The 19,324-nt window shown below is 59.6% G+C and overlaps 3 protein-coding genes across 4 annotated transcripts; all 3 read right to left on the reverse strand.

Annotated features, from left to right (window-relative positions):
* Positions 1-478: 478 nt before the first annotated feature.
* On the reverse strand, positions 479-3,260 carry JOSD2 (Josephin domain containing 2; the record flags this gene model as incomplete). The annotated part of the gene is given in 5 exon segments (XM_034072352.1): positions 479-632; positions 1,559-1,759; positions 2,377-2,496; positions 3,141-3,166; positions 3,168-3,260. Coding segments are annotated over 5 exon segments (540 nt in total), but the record flags the coding sequence as incomplete, so codon positions are not given.
* Positions 3,261-5,050: 1,790 nt separating this feature from the next.
* Positions 5,051-9,052, reverse strand: ASPDH (aspartate dehydrogenase domain containing). The gene is made up of 7 exons (XM_034072353.1): positions 8,998-9,052; positions 8,553-8,691; positions 8,322-8,406; positions 7,664-7,813; positions 6,711-6,943; positions 5,656-5,807; positions 5,051-5,088 (listed from the first exon to the last, which is right to left on the reverse strand). Exons 1-7 carry the CDS (start codon positions 9,050-9,052, stop codon positions 5,051-5,053), a joined length of 852 nt encoding a protein of 283 aa, XP_033928244.1.
* Positions 9,053-11,105: 2,053 nt separating this feature from the next.
* LRRC4B (leucine rich repeat containing 4B) lies at positions 11,106-18,311 on the reverse strand. 2 transcript variants are annotated; one of them, XM_034072429.1, is made up of 2 exons: positions 18,195-18,311; positions 11,106-13,153 (listed from the first exon to the last, which is right to left on the reverse strand). In XM_034072429.1, the coding sequence occupies exon 2, from the start codon at positions 13,104-13,106 to the stop codon at positions 11,109-11,111; it is 1,998 nt and encodes a 665-aa protein (XP_033928320.1). In that variant the 5' UTR covers positions 13,107-13,153; positions 18,195-18,311; the 3' UTR covers positions 11,106-11,108. The 2 variants fall into 2 exon arrangements, with proteins under 2 accessions (XP_033928320.1, XP_033928321.1); XM_034072430.1 differs by lacking the exon at positions 18,195-18,311 and adding an exon at positions 15,854-15,900.
* Positions 18,312-19,324: the final 1,013 nt, after the last annotated feature.

Genomic DNA, 19,324 nt, shown 5'->3' on the forward strand with positions numbered 1-19,324 from the left:
GCTGAGAGAGTTCAGCCTCTGAACCAATCAGCGTGCGCGCTTTGGATCCGGCCCAGGAGCCGGCTCCAACCCCTCCGAGCGCTCCTGAACCCCGTTTAGTTCATCCTAAACGGATCCCCCTCCTCCTCCTTCGCTTAATCTCTTTATTACTCCCCCGACCCACGATTTTGGGGGCACACTTGGGGGGTTTGGGGACAGTTTGGGGGTTTAGGGTCAGTTTGTGGGGTTTTAGTGTCAGTTTGTGGGGTTTTGGGGTCAGTTTGGGATGGTTTCGGGGTCAGTTTTGGGCTCAGTTTGTGGGGTTTGGGGCTCAGTTTGGGATGGTTTTAGCCCTGTTTCACCCTCCCAACCCACACACGGAGCCCCCCCCATGTACCCAAGGCCTTGCAGCAGAGACCCAATGGCTGGGAACGACTTTAATCCCTTCACGGTGCCCACCGAAGCCTTGGGGCAGCAGCTGCGTCCCACGGAGCCCAATGGGAGCCTAACGGGAGCCCAACCGGAGCCCAACCGGAGCCCAATGGGAGCCCCCTCACTCGGCGCTCAGCCAGGCCCTGCTCTCCTCCACGTCGTGGGGCACCACCAGGAACAGCTCCGAGAGGCCTTGGGAGAGGAAATCCTGCAGGAAGGCCCTGGAATGGGATCGGGATGCAGGAGGTGAGGGATGGGGATGAAGGATGTGAGATGTGGATGTGGGATGCAGATGCAGGATGGGGGATGCAGATATGGGGGATGCAGATATGGGGGATGCAGGATGAGGATGCGGGATGAGGATGTGGGATGCAGGATGAGGATGCAGCATGGGATATGCAGGATGAGGATGCAGGATGAGGACGCAGCATGGGGTATGGAGGATGCAGGATGACGATGTGGGATGCAGGATGAGGATGAAGGATGGGGATGCAGGATGAGGATGAAGGATAGGGATGCAGGATGAGGATGCAGGATGAGGATGTGGATGCAGGATGAGGATGCAGGATGAAGATGTAGGATGGGGATGCAGGATGAAGATGCAGGATGTGGATGCAGGATGAGGATGTAGGATGAGGATGCAGGATGGGGGATGCAGGATGAGGATACAGGATGAGGATGCAGGATGAGGATGCAGGATGTGGATGCCGGATGTGGATGCAGGATGAGGATACAGGATGAGGATGCAGGATGAGGATGAAGGATGAGGATGCAGGATGAGGATGCAGGATGTGGATGCAGGATGAGGATGAGGATGCAGGATGTGGATGCAGGATGAGGATGCGGGATGCAGATGCAGGATGGGGATGCAGGATGAGGATGCAGGATGTGGATGCAGGATGAGGATGTAGGATGGGGATGCAGGATGGGGATGCAGGATGAGGATGCAGGATGTGGATGCAGGATGGGGGATGCAGGATAAGGATGAGGATGCAGGATAAAGATGCAGGATGAGGATGCAGGATGCGGATGCAGGATGCGGATGCAGCATGGGTGATGCAGGATGCAGCATGGGTGATGCAGGATGCAGGCATCCCCCCCCCACGCATCCCCAGAACTGGTACCCGCTGCCATCCCCCAGCCCCACCTGAGCTCCTCCTCGCCACCAATGGGCTGGGGCTGCGGGAGCTTGGAGTCCAGGTTGTAGTAAACGCCCTGGAAGCAGCGCAGGGAGAGCCAGTGCTGGCGCCGGAGCCGCGCGGGCACCGGGAGCAGCCCCAGCAACGGCCCCGATGGCACGTTCAGGATGAAGCCGAAGATCTGGGGCAGCACCAAGCGCTCCAGGGGCCTGCGGGGAGGGGGGTTGGGGCTGAAGAGTGGGGGGGATGGGGGGGGAAGTGAGGGGGGGATGGGGGAGGGTGTATGGGGGAGCTGGGGGGGGTTCTGGGGTGATTTGGGGTTTTCTTCAGGTTGTTTTGGGGTGGTTTTGGGGTATTTTGTGGGTGATTTTGGGTGGTTTGGGGGTCATTTTGGGGTGGTTTCAGGGTGATTTTGGGCTGGTTTGGGCTTTTTTGGAGGGTGGTTTTGGGGTGATTTTGGGGTGGATTTAGGGTGGTTTTTGGGTGGTTTTCAGGTGCTTTTGGGTGGTTTCAGGTTGGTTTTGTGGTTGGGGGTGATTTTGGGATGGTTTTGGGCTGGTCTGGGGTTGGTTTTGGGTTGGTTTCAGGGTGATTTTGGCGTGATTTCAGTGTAATTTTGGGTTGGTTTCAGGGTGTTTTGGGGGTGATTTCAGTGTAATTTTGGGTTGGTTTTGGGGTCATTTTGGGCTGGTTTTGGAGCGATTTGGGGTTGGTTTTGGGGTGATTTTGGGCTGGTTTTGAGTTGGTTTGGGGCTGCTTTCAGGGTGTTTTTGGGGTGATTTCGGGTTGTTTTGGGGCTGCTTTGCCCTTGCTGCACCCCTCTCACCGCCTCTTGTCCCACCAGATGGCCGCCAGCCCCTGTGCCTGCAGTGCTGCCATCACCACGTTCACATCGTAGTTGCCAAGGAGGCTGCGGTGTGGGTTCAGCCACGCGCCGGGGGCCAACCTGGGAGAGCCCCCAAAGAGGGTCAGAAACACCCCAAAAACCACCAAAAACACCCCAAAAACACCGAAAACAACCCAAAAACCATTGAAAGCACCCCAAAATCACGGAAAGCACCCCAAAAACCACTGAAGACACCCGAAAACCATTGAAAACATCACAACCCCCCCCCCAAATAATCCCCAAACCACTGAAAACACCCCAAAACCCACCAAAACCACGTCAAAAACTACTGAAACCACCCCCAAAAAAACCGAAAACACCCCAAAAACACCTGAAAACACCCCAAAAAGTCAAAACACCCCCAAAACCCACTGAAAACACCCCCCAAAAAAACCCCAAAACCACTGAAAACACCCCAAAAACCACTGAAAACCCAAAAAGCAAAGCAAGCACCCCAAAAACTCAAAAACACTCCAAAAAACACCGAAACCACCCCAAAATCCCACCAAAAACACGTTAAAAACCAATGAAAACACCCCCAAAAAAACCCCAAAAACCACTGAAAACACCCCCAAAAATCCCCAAAAACCACTGAAAACACCCCCAAGAAAACCCCCAAAACCACTGAAAACACCCCAAAAAGAGTCCAGAACACCAAAAACACCCCAAAACCCCCAAAAATGCCCCCCCCCCCCCCCCCCCACCTCTTGCAGATGTCCTCGGCCCCCCCCCCGGCTCAGGCATTGCCGCTGCAGGAGGTTGTTGAGCGCGTGCACCGCGCACAGCTGCAGCCGCTGCCGCTCGTGGTACAGCCCCGCCCCCCCCCGGACCCCCCCGCGGGCCCCCCCGCGGACCCCCCCGCCGACAGGGGGCGCCGGAGCCGAGGGGGGGGGCGGAGGGGAGGGGCTGCCTGGGGAGGGAGGGAGGGGGTAAGGAAGGGGTGGGGGGGAGGGGGGGTGATGCCCCCCACCCCCCCCAATAATGGTTCATAAATGACCCCCATTGGTTCCCAATGCCCCCCCAGTGCATGGGACCCCCCAGACCCCTTCAGAACCCCCCAATCCCTTTCGGACCCCCCCAAACCCCTTTAGGACCCTCCCAAACCCATTTAGAACCCCCCCAAACCCCTTCAAGACCCCCGCAATCCCTTTAGGACCCCCCCAAACCCCCTCAAACCCCTTCAGAACCCCTCAAACCCCTTCAGACCCCCCCCAAACCCCTTCAGGACCCTCCAAACCCCTTTAGGACCCCCCAAACACCTTCGGACCCCCCAAACCCCTTCAGAACCCCCCAAACCCCTTCAGAACCCCTCAAACCCCTTCAAGACCCCCCCAAACCCCTTCAGAACCCCCCCAAACCCCCTCGGAACCCCCCAATCCCTTTAGGACCCCCCCACACCCCTTTAGGACGCCCCAAAACCCCTTTAGAACCCCCCAATCCCCTTGGGACCCCCCCCAAACCCTTTAGGACCCCCCCCAAACCCCTTCAGGATCCCCCCCAAACCCCCTCGGACACCCCCAATCCCTTTAGGACCCCCCCAATCCCCTCAGGACCCCCTCAAACCCCTTCAAGACCCCCCCAATCCCTTCAGGACCCCCCCAAACCCCCTCGGACCCCCCCAAACCCCTTCAGGACCCCCCAAACCCATTTAGAACCCCCCCAAACCCCCTCGGACCCCCCCAGACCCCTTCAGGACCCCCCCAAACCCCTTCGGACCCCCCCAATCCCTTTAGGACCCCCCCAAACCTCTTCGGACCCCCTCAAACCCCTTCAAGACCCCCCCAATCCCTTTAGGACCCCCCCAAACCCATTCGGACCCCCCCAAACCCCTTCAGGACCCCCCCCAATCCCTTTAGGACCCCCCCAAACCCCTTTAGGACCCCCTCAAACCCCTTCAGGACCCCCCCAAACCCCTTTAGGACCCCCCCAGACCCCTTCGGACCCCCCAAACCCCTTTAGAACCCCCCAAACCCCTTCAGAACCCCCCCAAACCCCTTCAGAACCCCCCAAACCCCTTCAGGACCCTCCAAACCCATTTAGGACCCCCCCAATCCCTTTAGGACCCCCCCAAACCCTTCAGGACCCCCCCAAACCCCCCCCGGCCCTAACGCACCCCTCGGCTCCTCCGGCGGCCCCATGAACCCCCCCTCCCACTTCCTGCCACTCCTCCCGGCGTGCCTTGCGCCAAGCGCCCTCCCACCGCTATTAACCACAACGGGACACCCGACCTTCCTCCCAGCATGCACTGCGCCCATAGCGAAGCCCTAGAGAGGGTGCCCTTCCTCCCAGCATGCATTGCGACGGGAGGCCGCTCGACCTTCCTCCCAGCATGCACTGCGCCCATAGCGAAGCCGTAAGGGTGGGTGCCCTTCCTCCCAGCATGCATTGCGCCTGGAGGCCGCTGACCTTCCTCCCAGCATGCCCCGCGCCGCATCCCCACACTGCGGCCGCCATGACAGGGCCGAGGCCTTGGTGGCGATGTCGACGGTTTTAATGGAATCGCGATATGGGAGGGGGAGGTCCTGGGGGGGGGGGGAGGGGGGGTCCTGGGGGTCCTTGGGGGTCCTCGGGGGGTCCGGGGGGGTCCGGGGGGTCCTCTCCTGGCCCTGCGGCCTCAGCAGAGCCGGAGGCAGCCGCCATGGCCTGTGCAGGCTGAGGGGGACAGAGAGACCAGGGGGTAAATGGGATATAGGGGATATATAGGGAATATATAGGGAATATATAGGGAATATGGGATATATGGGATGTATGGGATATAGGATGTAGAATATGTGATATATGGGATACAGGAAATGGGATATAGGGAATATGGGGTATATGGGATATATGGGATAAATGGCGTATGGGCTATATGGGATATAGGATGTGGAATATGAGATATATGGGGTATATGATATGTGGGGTATATGGGATGCAGGATGTGGGGTATATGGGATATAGTATAAGGGATATGGGATATATGGGCTATATGGGATGCAGGATATGGAATATGGGATATATGGGATGCAGGATGTGGGATATATGGAATATAGTATATGGGATATGGGCTATATGCGATATGGGTCCCTGTGGGGCTGTGTGGGTCGCTATGGGTCCCTATGGTCCCTATGTGTCCCTATGTGTCCCTATGGGTCGCTATGGGGTCTCTATGGGTCCCTATGGGCTCTATGGGTCTCTGTGGGGTCTCTATGTGTCCCTATGGGGCTGTGCCGGCCGCACCCTGCAGGCTGCTCCAGAAGCTGTCCCTGGTGCCGGTGCCGGTGACGGCTCCAGGCAGGGCCGGGTTCCGCCGGGTGCTGCTGATGGAGAGAGCCCTGCCCGGGGGCCCCGTGCCCAGCGCCTCCAGCTGCAGCGTGTGCACGTCCGGGGCACTGCGGGCAGCGGAGGGGATATAGGGGGTATAGGGGGTATAGGGGATGTATAGAATATAGGGGGGATATAGGGGATATAGGGGTATAGGGGATGTATAGAATATAGGGGGGATATAGGGGATGTAGGGGTGATATAGCAGATATAGGGGGGATATGGGATATAGGGGATGTACGGGAGTGTATTGAGGATGTATAGAATATAGGGGGGATTATAGGGGATGTAGGGGGAATATAGCAGATATAGGGGGATATGGGATATAGGGGATGTATGGGAGTGTATAGAGGATGTATAGAGTATAGGGGGGATAAAGGGGATGTAGGGGGGATATAGCAGATATAGGGGGGATATGGGATATAGGGGATGTATGGGAGTGTATTGAGGATGTATAGAGTATAGGGGGGATATAGGGGATGTAGGGGGCATATGGGATATAGGGGATGTATGGTGGTATATAGGGGATGTAGGAGGGATGTAGGGGGGCATATAGGGAATATAGGGGGGATAGTGGGTGTATAGGGGATGTATGGGATGTATGAGATATAGGGGAGATATAGGGGATGTAGGGGGGCATTTAGGGAATATAGGGGGGATAATGGGTGTATAGGGGAGGTATGAGATATAGAGGATGTAGGGGGGCATATAGGGAATATAGGGGGGATAATGGGTGTATAGGGGATGTATGGGATGTATGAGATATAGGGGATGTAGAGGGGATATAGGGGATGTTTAGGATATAGGGGAGATACAGGGGATGTTTGGGATATAGGGGATATAGGGGGGATATAGAGGATATGGGATGTATAGGATATATGGGGTGTATGTGATACGTGCTATACAGCCTATAGGGGCTATAGCGTCTATAGGGTCTATAGGAGCTATAGGGTCTATAGGGGCTGCCGGACCTGGGATCCGCCACCAGGCATGCGCGCACGCCGTCGAAGCCCAGGCTGGGAGCCGCCAGTGCGGCCGCGGCCATGGCGTTCACGTTGCTGGGGGCGAGCGCGCAGAGCGGGCGCAGGGGCCCCTCGTACAGCACCGTGCGCGTCCCCGAGGCCAGCGCAGCCTCTGCGCGCTCCCGCAGCCACCCCGCGGCGCGCAGGCTCTGAGGGGCCTTCGTCAGCGTCACCGTCAGCGCCTGCAGGGGGAGAGCGCGGACCCGGAGGGACAGTGGGACCCATAGGGGATAACGGAACCCATAGGGGATAATGGAACCCATAGGGGAGAACGGAACCCATAGGGGATAACGGAACCCATAGGGGACAGTGGGACCCATAGGGGATAATGGAACCCATAGGGGATAAAGGAACCCATAGGGGACAGTGGTACCCATAGGGGATAATGGTACCCATAGGAGATAACGGAACCCATAGGGGACAGTGGTACCCATAGGGGATAACGGAACCCATAGGGGACAGTGGGACCCATAGGGGATAACAGAACACATAGGGGACAGTGGTACCCATAGGGGATAACGGCGTCCATAGGGGATAACAGCGTCCATAGGGGATAACGGCACCCATAGGGGATAACGGCATCCATAGGGGAGAACGGCGTTCATAGGGGACAGTGGTACCCATAGGAGATAACGGCGTCAATAGGGGATAACAGCATCCATAGGGGATAACGGCATCCATAGGGGATAACAGCACCCATAAGGGATAAAGGCACCCATAGGGAATAATGGCATCCATAGGGGATAACGGCACCCGTAGAGGATAATGGCATCCATAGGGGATAGCTGCATCCATTCCCCCATTACCCCCATTACCCCCATTGCCCCCCTTTGCCCCATTACCTCCCATTGCCCCCCATTACACCCTGTTACCCCCATTCCCCCGTTGCCCCCTGCTCTCACCGCCAGGTTCCCGGCCCTGTCCATGCGCTCGATGTCCTCGCAGCCCCAGAGGGCTCCCCTGGGTACGTACAACGTGTGCCCCCCCCGCTCCGCTGCCCCCCGCAGCCGCTGCTCCATGGCCGGGTCACTGAGGGCAGTGGGAGAGCCCAGCTGCGGGCAGGGGTCAGGGGGGGCCCATAGCCCACAGCCCATATAGCCCATGTATCCTATATAGCACATATATCCCATATCCATATATCCCATAGATCCCATATCCATACATCCCTATATCCCATATATCCCATATCCATATATCCCATAGATCCCATGTATCCCATCTATCCCACATCCCATATATCCCATACATCCCATATAGCCCATATCCCATATACCCCATACATCCCATATAGCCTATATCCCATATATCACATACATCCCATACCCCATATATCCCATAGCTCATATTCTATATCCCATATCCTGTACCCATAACCCTTGTATCCCATATATCCTGTATATCCCATATCCCAGACATCCCATATGCTATACCTCATATATCCCATACCCCATATAACCCATATATCCTATATCCCAGACATCCTATATGCCATACCCCATATACCCCATATATCCCATATATCCCCTCTATCCCATATATCCCATATATCCCATATCCCACCATGAAGTCCGCATGGCTCAGGATCTCCTCTCCATACTCCGTGGCCACACAGGGATGTGCCACCTCCACCACCAGCTCCACATCCCTGGGGAGCAATGGGTGCCATTGGGTTCCATTTGGGTAATATTGGGTACCATTGGGTTCCTTTGGGTTCCATTGGGTGCCATTGGGTACCATTGGGTTCCATTGGGTGCCATTGGGTACCATTGGGTTCCATTGCGTGACCCTCACCTGTGGGGCAGCTCCTTGAGGTCCAGCAGCCGCAGTTGGGGGGGGACCCCTTCCAATGCCCCCCCCCGTGTCCACACGAACCCCAATGTCAGGCCCAGGGAGGGGCCCCGAGTCAGGAGCTGCTCCACAAGGAACTGGCCTGGGGGGGGGGGGGGGAACACCCCATAACTGACCCCACCCCCCCCATTGCTCCCTATTGCCCCCCCCCAGTTACCCAATTAGCCCTTAATTACCCCAGAGCTCCCAATTGCCCCCAATAACCGTAATTAGCCCTTCATTGTTCCCTATTACCCCCCAATTACCCCTCCAGCCCCATAATTACCCCTTCATTACCCCTTAATTGCCCCCGTAGCCCCCAATTACCCCATAATAGCCCCAATTCCCCCTCATTAACACCTAATTACCCCATAATTACCCCTTAATTACCCCCAATTGCCCCCAGTACCCAATTGGCCATAGCCCAGGATCCCGACCCGGCGGCACCGCGGGACCTCTGCCATGACCTGGGGGGGGCCAGGGGCAAAGATCAGCGTCCTGACCCCCACCAGCCCTATAAGTGCCCCCCCCGGCCCCATAAATGCCCTCTCTGACCCATAAGTACACCCCCCTTAACCCCAAATGTGCCCCTTATAACCCCAACCTTGCCCCCATTAGCCCCATAACCACTCCCCCACGTAGCCCTATAACTGCTCCCAGCCCCATAAGTGCCCCCTCTATGCATAACCACCCCCATTAGCCCCATAACAGCCCCCTCTTACCCTCAGTTGCCTCCCTTCAGCCCCATAAATGCCCCTTTAGCCCCATAAATACCCTTTCAGCCCCATAAATGCCCCTTCAGCCCCATAAGTGCCCCTTCAGCCCCACAGATGCCCCTTTAGCCCCATAAATACCCTTTCAGCCCCATAAATGCCCCTTCAGCCCCATAAATGCCCCTTCAGCCCCATTTACCCCTCACTTGCCCCCCTCGGAGCGGCCTTTGCCCCCCCTGCCCCGCCCCCCCACCCCGTTAATGAGCAACCGGAGACACGTGGTCGGGGAGGGAGGGGGGGGGGGGGAGGCTGCGCCGTTGCCATGGCGACTCCTCCGGCTCCCATAGCAACCAATGGGGAGGGGAGGCGGAAGAGCCCTCCCCCGGTGTTGCCATGGAGACCGGGAGCCGCGGGGGATGGGAGGGGCTCACGCACAGCCCTTGGCGTGTTCTTAGCGTGTTCTTAGCATGTTCTTGGTGTGTTCTTGGCGTGTTCTGGCACAGGCAGCGCCTGCCCCAATGCCACCCACGTGAAGGACACGCTAAGGTCATGGCAAGCACAGCCCAGGCAGGACCCAAGCACACGCTAAGTACATGCCAAGCACACGTATGCAAAGCACACGCATACGTGTTGCACACGTCACGCACACATCAAGGACACACTTGCATGTCACACACATGTACACGTGTGTCACATGACACGTACACATCACGTGTCATGAGAGCACACTTCACGTGTCACACACATGAATGTGTCAGATGTCACACATCACATACATGCACATGCACATCACACACGTGTCACACATCACACGCATGCACACACGTGTCACACACATCACATGTCACACGCATGCACACACGTGTCACACACATCACTTACATCACATGTCACATGCATGCACACAGGTGTCACATGCACATGCATCTCACACATGACACCCGGCACACACATCACATACATGTCACACACGTTACAGGTCACACGCACGTCACATACGTGTCACATACATGTAACACACGTTACGTGTCACACCCATCACTCTCAGGCACACACGTGTCACACACATGTCACCCCATGTCACACACACGTCGCACACACATCACACGCGTGTCGCACACACGTTACACACGTGTCACACACGTGTCACACACACGTTACATACATGTCACACACGTGTCACACACACGTTACATACATGTTACACACGTGTTCCCCCCTCCCCCTCTCTCCGGCGCCTTTCAAACCCGCGCTGGATTTTTATTAAAATAGGAAAGTTTCGGCCGCGGCTTTAAAAAACCCCCGGGATTTTTGGGGGGGGGGGGGGGGGGGGGGGGGGGCAGGACCCACGTGACCCACACATGACCCACACGTGACCCACACGTGCCGCACGAGGACCTGTGCTCCCGCATCACCTTGGGGTGCATCCAAGCCCCCCCCCATCCCATCCCACCCCCCCCAGGTCCCTTCTCTCCCCTCCCCCCCCCCCCCCCAGCATCGCACGACCCCGGGTACCCCCCGAGGCCTTCCTCGTGCATCCCCTCCCCCCCTCATCCGGGTACCGCGCGCCCCCCCCCATCACCCCCAATCCGCACCCCTCCCCCCCCCCGTTTCCTTTCCCCATTCAACCCCCTCCGGCGCCGCCTTCTCCTCCGCTCCGCCAGGGGGCGCTCGGGGGCCGTTCCTCGGCGTTTGTGAGCGTTTCTGAGCGTTTCTGGGGGCGTTTTGGGGCGTTTCGAGCGTTTCTGAAGCGTTTTTCGAGTGGGGGAGGGGGTCGGGGTTGGGGGGGGGGGCGCTGCCCTCTCCTTCAGATCTGCGTCTCCTGCACGTTCTCCTTGGACGGGCTCTTGAAGAGCAGCGGTTCGTGCACCGAGTTGAGCAGCGGGTTCTTGCCGCCGGCGTTGCCGTAATGGGCGGCGAAGGCCGCGTAACGCTCCAGGTGGTCGCGTTCCAACGCCGGCAACGCCAAGCGGTTGTCCCCAACGCCGCCACCGCCGCCACCGCCACCGGTACCGCCACCGGTGCCGACACCGCCACCGCCGCCGCCGCCGGAGCCCCCCCCGAGCTCGTCCTCCACGTTGACGATCTCGACGGCGCGCGCGGGGCCGCCGCGGTGCTTGTGGCGCTGGTGCTGCTTGCGGAGCTTGTAGAAGGCCACCAGCATCACGGCCGCCATGAAGGTGATGGCCACGAAGCAGCCGATGATGATCTTGGTGGTCTTCAAGACGTCATCCAGGTCTTGGAGGCCGCCACCGGCGCCGGTGCCGCCGGCTGCCGCCACCGCGGTGATGGGCACCGTGAAGGGCTTCCCGGTGGCGCGTGTGGCTGAAGCCGCCGTGGAGCCTCCCCCGGGCGCTTCCCATCCGGCCGTGGGCACCGGCGGCGTCTGCGGTGCCGGCTCCTCGCCGCCGGCATCGGTGGTTTCCACGGTGACCGTGGTGAAGTAGGTGTAACCGGTGGCGGCCGCGGCGGCCGCGGCCGCAGCGGCGGCATCGACGGCAGAGACGTTGAGCGTGGCGGTGGCCGTGGTGTTGCCGGCGGCGTTGGTCACCATGCAGGTGTACTGGCCCGTGTCCTGCACGGTGACGTTGGTGAAGTTGAGCGTGCCGTCGTGCAGCACCGAGATGCGCACGCGGTACGAGCCGTGCGTCATCAGCGTCCCGTTAGGGGTGAGCCAATTGACCGAGGTCATGGCGGTGCCCGTGCGGCACTTGAGCTCCGCCGCCATCCCCTCGGTGACGTTGAGGTCCGCCGGCGGCTCCACGATGACCGGCGCGTAGCAGGTGAAGTGCCCCGGCTCCAGCTCGCCCAGGTAGCGGCCGCGCAGCGCCGGCGGCGCGTGGCACCGCGCGCAGCAGCTGGTGTTGCTGGGCACCGTCTCCCGCAGCCACCAGCTGAGCCACAGCACGTCACAGTCGCAGCGCCAGGGGTTGTGGTGCAGGTGCACCCGCTCCAAGCGGTGCAGCGGCGCGAACAGGTCGTGGGGCAGCGACGCCAGCTCGTTGTGCGCCAGGTTCAGCTCCTCCAGCGCCTTCAGGTCGTCGAAGGCGTTGCGCTCCACGGCCGCCACGCGCGCGTGCATCAGCCACAGCTTGCGCAGGCTGCCCAGGCCCTGGAAGGAGCCCGGGCGCACGCGGCCCAGGCGGTTGCCGGAGAGCTCGAGCTCCTCCAGGCGCACCAGGGCCGTGAGGTTGGGGATGTCCTTGAGGTTGCACATGCCCAGGTTCAGGTAGCGGAGGTTGACCAGGCCCTCGAAGGCAGCCTCCGAGATGTACTCGAGGCGCTTGAGCTCGCCCAGGTCCAGGCGGCGCAAGGAGGGGACGCGGTTGAAGGCGTACGAGGGGATGCTCTCGATGGGGTTGTTGCGCAGCCACAGCTCCCGCAGCTTGGACAGGTACTCGAAGGCCTGCGTGGGCACCGTGGTCAGGCGGTTGTCGAACAGCTCCAGGGTGTTGAGGTTGGGGAGCCCGTTGAAGGCTCCCACCTCCACCTTGCGCACCAGGTTGCGGCTCAGCTGCAGGATCTCCAGGTGCCGCAGGTGCTTGAAGGTGTCGGTGCGGATGACCTGGATGTGGTTCTCCTGCAGGTTCAGGTACCGCGTGTTGACCGAGATGCTGCCGGGCACCTCGAGCAGCTCCCGGCGCGTGCAGATCACCCGGCTCGCCTGGTTGCTGCAGGAGCAGGCGGCCGGGCAGGTCGGTGCCGCCGGGGGGGCCGCGGGCAGCGCGGGCAGCAGCAGCAGCAGCAGCACCGGCAGCGCCGGCACGGAGGCGGCGGAAGGAGCGGGGGGCACCGGCGCCGCCATGGCCGCGGGCAAAGGGGCATCGTCCGGCGTCAGGGCCCCGGGTGGTGCTGGGGGGGGAGAGAAAGGGGGGGGTCAGTGGGGAGAGGGGATGGGGGGGATGGGGGCAATGGGGGGGATGGGGGCAAGGGGGGCAATGGGGAGCAATGAGGGGTAATGGGGATGATGGGGTAATGGAGGCAATGGAAGCAAGGGGGGAATAGGGTAATGGGGAGAAAGAGGGAGACATAGGAAGCAATGGGAAGCAATGGGGCAATGGGGTGATGCGGTAATTGGGGCAATGGGGGCAATGGGGAGAATGGGGTAATGGGGGCAATGGGGGGAATGGGGTAATCGGGGCAATGGGGGTAATGGGGATGATGGGGTAATGGGGGCAATGGAAGCAAGGGGGGGAATAGGGTAATGGGGAGAAAGAGGGAGACATAGGAAGCAATGGGGCAATGGGGAACAATAGTGGGCAATGGGGACAACGGGGGGAATGGGGTAATGGGGGCAATGGGGGTAATGGGGATGATGGGGTAATGGGGGCAATGGAAGCAAGGGGGGGAATGGGGTAATGGGGAGAAATAGGGAGAGATAGGAAGCAATGGGGGTGATGCGGTAATTGGGGCAATGGGGAACAATGGGGGCAATGGGGAGAATGGGGTAATGTGGGTAATGGGGAGCAATAGGGGTAATGGGGGCAATGGGGTAATGAGCAATGTAGAGAATGGGGGAAATGGGGGGAATATGGGCAATGGGTTGTGATTGTGAGCAATGAGGAGCAATGCAGGCAATGGAGATAATGGGGTAATGGAGATAATGGGGTAATGGGGACAATGGGGTAATGGGGGCAATGGGAAGTAATGGGAAGCAATGGGAGCAATAGGGGCAGTGAAGGGCAATGGAGGGAATGGTGGCAAAGGGGTAATGGGGATGATGGGTTAACGGGGGCAATGGGGAGCAATGGGGGCAATGAAGCACAAAGAGGAGCAACAAGGAGAGATGGTGAGTAATGGCAATGGGGAGTAATGGCAATTATGAGCAATGGGGAGCAAGGGGGGCAATGGAAGCAATAGTGAGCAATGGAGAGCAGCAGTAACCAACGGTGAGCACTAGGGAGCAGCAGTGAGCAATGGGGCTCAATGGGGGCAATGTGAGGCAATGGGGCACACAAGGAGCATGGTGAGCATGGGCCGGGTGAAAACAGGCACTGGGGAGCAAGGAGCACAAATGGACCCCCCCCAAGCAGCCTTGGGTGCATCCCATCACACCCATGCGCACCCATTAAACCCATGGGCACCCATTACACCCATGAGCACCCATCACATCCATGGGCACCCATCACATCCATTGGCACCCATCACATCCCTGTGCACCCATCACATCCATGGGCACCCATCACATCCCTGGGCACCCATCACATCCATGGACACCCATCACATCCATGGGCACCAATCACACCCATGAGCACCCATCACATCCATGCGCACCCATCACACCCATGAGCACCCATCACACCCATGCGCACCCATCACATCTATGGGCACCAATCATACCCATGTGCACCCATCACACCCATTCGCACCCATCACACCCATTGGCATCCATCACACCCATGTGCACCCATCACATCCATGGGCACCCATCACACCCATGGGCACCCATCACATCCATGCGCACCCATCACATCCATGCGCACCCATCACACCCATGAGCACCCATCACATCCAAGCGCACCCATCACACCCATGCGCACCCATCACATCCATGGGCACCCATCACATCCCTGGGCACCCATCACACCCATGGGCACCCATCACACCCATGCACACAGATCACACCCATAGGCACCCATCACATCCATGTGCACCCATCACATCCATGTGCACCAATCACATCCATGCGCACCCATCACACCCATGCACACAGATCACACCCATACGCACCCATCACATCCATGTGCACCCATCACATCCATGGGCACCCATCACATCCATACGCACCCATCACATCCATGTGCACCCATCACATCCATGTGCACCAATCACATCCATGCGCACCCATCACATCCATGGGCACCCATCACACCCATTGGCACCCATCACATCCATGTGCACCCATCACATCCATGCGCACCCATCACATCCATGGGCACCCATCACACCCATGAGCACCCATCACATCCATGTGCACCCATCACATCCATGTGCACCCATCACATCCATGGGCACCCATCACACCCATTGGCACCCATCACATCCAAGCGCACCCATCACATCCATGTGCACCCATCACATCCATGGGCACCCATCACATCCATGTTCACCCATCACATCCATGGGCACCCATCACACCCATTGGTACCCATCACATCCATTGGCACCCATCACATCCATGCGCACCCATCACATCCATTGGCACCCATCACATCCATGTGCACCCATCACATCCATTGGCACCCATCACATCCATGCGCACCCATCACATCCATTGGCACCCATCACACCCATCACATCCCTGGGCACCCATCACACCCATCACATCCATTGGCACCCATCACATCCCTGCACACCCATCACATCCATGCGCACCCATCACATCCATGCCCCCCCCCCCCACACTTGGTCCCGTCCGTTCCGCCCCCCCCCCCCGCAGCCGCATCCTCGCTCCCATCAAACGCTCCACGTTCAAACGCTCCCCCTCCCCTTCCCCCCTTCCCCCCCCCCACGTGGGTGCCCCCCCCCCCCCCATCCGCCCCCCGCTCCTACCCCAGCCCTGGGCCCCAGCGCCCGCAGCCTTCGGCCTCTTCCTCCTCCTCTTCCTCCTCCCCCCCTTCCCCTTCCGGACCCCCCCCCCCCCGGCCCCCCCCCTTCCCCTTCCGGACTCTCCCCCCCCCCTTCTCCCGCCCGCTCGGCTGCAGCCCCCCCCCCATCCGCTGCCGGAGCCCGATGGAGCCCCCCTATAGCCCCCTGTGTACCCCCATGTAACCCTATGGACCCCCTATATCTCCTATGGACCCCCTATGTCCCCTATGGACCCCCTATGTACCCCATATACCCCCTACATACCCCCTATGTATCCCCCTATACCCCCAATGTACCCCCATATATACCCCCTACATCCCCCTATGTCCTCCATATAACCCCTATGTCCCCCATATACCCCCTATGTACCCCCATATACCCATGTACCCCCTATGTACCCCCATATACCCCCTATGTACCCCCATATATACCCCTATATCTCCCTATGTGCCCCCTATGTATTCCCACATATACCCCCTATGTGCCCCCATATATACCCCCTATGTACCCCCTATGTACACCCTGTACCCCATTGTACCCCCTATATACCTCACTGTATCCCCTATATACCCCCTATATACCCACCCATACACCCCTATATACCCTCGCATATACCCCCATGTACACCCCTATACACCATGTACTCCCCTATACCCCCATGTACCCCCTATATCCCCCAATACCCCCCTGTACCCCATTGTACCCCCATACCCCGTATAACCCCTATACCCCCTATACCCCATATACCCCCTATAGCCCCTATAGCCCCTATACCCCCTATACCCCATAGCCCCTGTCCCCCCCGCCCCCCCTCATTACAGCTCCCAGGCACGCAGCGGTGCAGCCCCGCCCCCCCCTTGCACAAGCTCAATGCACCAGGACCGGTGTGCGGGGGGGGGGGGGGGCACGCAGAGCCAGGGGGGCTCTATAGGGTACCTATGGGGGGGGGCCTATAGCACCTATAGGGGGACCTAAAGACTGGGGGGAGGGCTATGGTCCGTATAAAGTAGGGGTCCCTATAGGGTGGGGGTCCTATAGGGTAAGGGGGACCTATAGGTTGAGGGGACCTATAGGACTGGGGATCCCTATAGGGTGGGGGGAACCTATAGGACTGGGGGTACCTATAGCTCCTATAGAGTGAAGGACTCTTATAGGCCGGGGGGAACCTTATGGGGGGGGGGGTGTCTTTAGCCCCTATAGGACTGGGGAGGCCCATAGGGTGGAGGGGGGGTCTGTAAGATGGGGGGACCCTATAAGGTGGGGGGACCATATAGGGCTGGGGGGGCCCTACATGCTGGGAGGGGCCTATAGGTTGGGGGGACCGTATAGTCCCTATAGAGCTGGAGGGGTACCCTATAAACCCTATGGTGTCGAGGGGGGGCCCTATAGCCCCTATAGAGCTGGGGGGCACACTGGAAGGCCTATGGGGTTTGGGGGTGGGGGGGCTATAGCCCTTATAGAGCTGGGGGGGCCCTATAGGGCCCGATGGCCTTGCTATAGGCAAGGAGACACCGGGGGAGGGGGGGGTGGGCATCGTCCCCTCCCATAGGGCAGGGGGGGCGGGGGGGGGGTCCCCTATAGGTGCTGGGGGGTCCCTATGGATGAGGGGGTCCCCTATAGATGCTGGGGGGGGGGGTCAGGCCTCGCCGCAGCCCCCTCTGCGTCCCCCCCCCGTCTCCATGGGCTCCGGTTGCCGCGGCAACCGTAACCCTGGTGATGCGCATCCCCCCCCCCGGACCCCCCAAACCTGCCCCAACCCCAGCCTGGGGGTCCCTGGGGGGGGAACTGGGTTATACTGGGCTATACTGGGCTATACTGGGGGGGGTGGGGGGGGACTGGCCTATACGTGGTCGGGGGGGGGAATGGCCTATGCTGGGGGAAAACGGAGTGGGGAAGGGTCTATAATGGTCTATACTGAGGGGGGACTGGTCTATACTGGGAGGGAGGAGGGGGGGACTGCTCTATAAGGGGGGGATTGGGGGGTGAGAAGGGATGCGGCTGTGGGGGGGGGTCTATACTGGGAAGGATGCAGGGTGGGGACTGGTCCATACTGGGCCGGGAAGGGGGGGACGACGGGGGGGACTGGTCTATACTGGGAGGGATGCAGGGTGGGGACTGGTCCATACCGGAGGAGGGAGGGGGGGGGGGATGCAGAGGGAGGGAGGGGACGGACGGGTCTAAACTGGGGGGGCCCGGGGGGTACGGGGAGGGATGCGGCGAGGGGAGGGGTCCCTGGCGGGGGGGGGCGGGTCCATACTGGGAGGCCCCGGGGGTTACTGGTCCGTACTGGGGGTCCCGCACTCACCGGGCCGGGCCGCAGCATCGCGCTCCAGCGCCCGTCGGGGCCCCCCCGGCCCCGTTCGGCTCCGTTCGGCTCCGTTCGGCTCCGCTTCGGGCCCGGTTCGGCTCCGGGGGGGGGGGGGGGGGGGGGTTCGGGTTCGGCTCCGCCTTCGGGTTCCGCTCGGCTCCGTTCGGCTCCGTTCGTGCGGCTCCGGCAGCGGCGGCGGCGGCGCTGGAGGGGCGGGGGGGGGGGGGGAGGGAGGCGGGGATGGAGTGGGGGGAATGTGGGGGGTTATGGGGGGACACGGGACATGGAACGGGGGGATGGGAGACGGGGTATGGGGGGTATGGGGGGTATGGGATATATGGGGTATGGAGTATATGGGATATGGGGTATGGGATATATGGGGTATGGGATATAGGGTATATGGGATATGGGGTATGGGGTATATGGGGTATGGGATATAGGGTATATGGGAGACGGGGTATGGGGGGTATAGGGGGTATGGGATATAGGGTATATGGGGTATGGGATATGGGGTATGGAGTATATGGGATATGGGGTATGGGATGTGGGATATGGGGTATAAGTGATATAGGATATGGGGTATGGGATATATGGGGTATGGGATATAGGGATGTGGGGGGGACAGTGACGTTCCCAGTCCAGGACCCACAATGGCCCCCCCATACCCTCCTGTCCCCCCCTCCTGTGTCTTTCTGTGTCACCCCCATCCTTGTGGGTCCCATGTCCCCAAAGCTGTGCCCCTGTGTGCCCACATCCCATATTCCATACCCCATACACCCCATACCCCATATCCCATACCCCATACCCCATATCCCATGCCCCATACCCAATATCCCATATGCCATACCCCATACTCCATATCCCACATCCCATATCCTATACCCCATATCCCATATCCCACATCCCATATCCCATATCCCATATCCCACATCCCATATCCTATACCCAATATCCCACATCCCATATCCTATATCCCATATCCCACATCCCATATCCCATACCCCATATCCCATATCCCATACCCATATCCCACACCCCATATCCCATACCCCATATCCCATACCCCACACCCCATATCCCGTATCCCCTATCCCATGTCCCAGCACAGGGACACGCAGGCGGCTCCG

Source organism: Melopsittacus undulatus, chromosome 27 (assembly GCF_012275295.1).
Source record: "Melopsittacus undulatus isolate bMelUnd1 chromosome 27, bMelUnd1.mat.Z, whole genome shotgun sequence".
Taxonomy (NCBI): domain Eukaryota; kingdom Metazoa; phylum Chordata; class Aves; order Psittaciformes; family Psittaculidae; genus Melopsittacus; species Melopsittacus undulatus.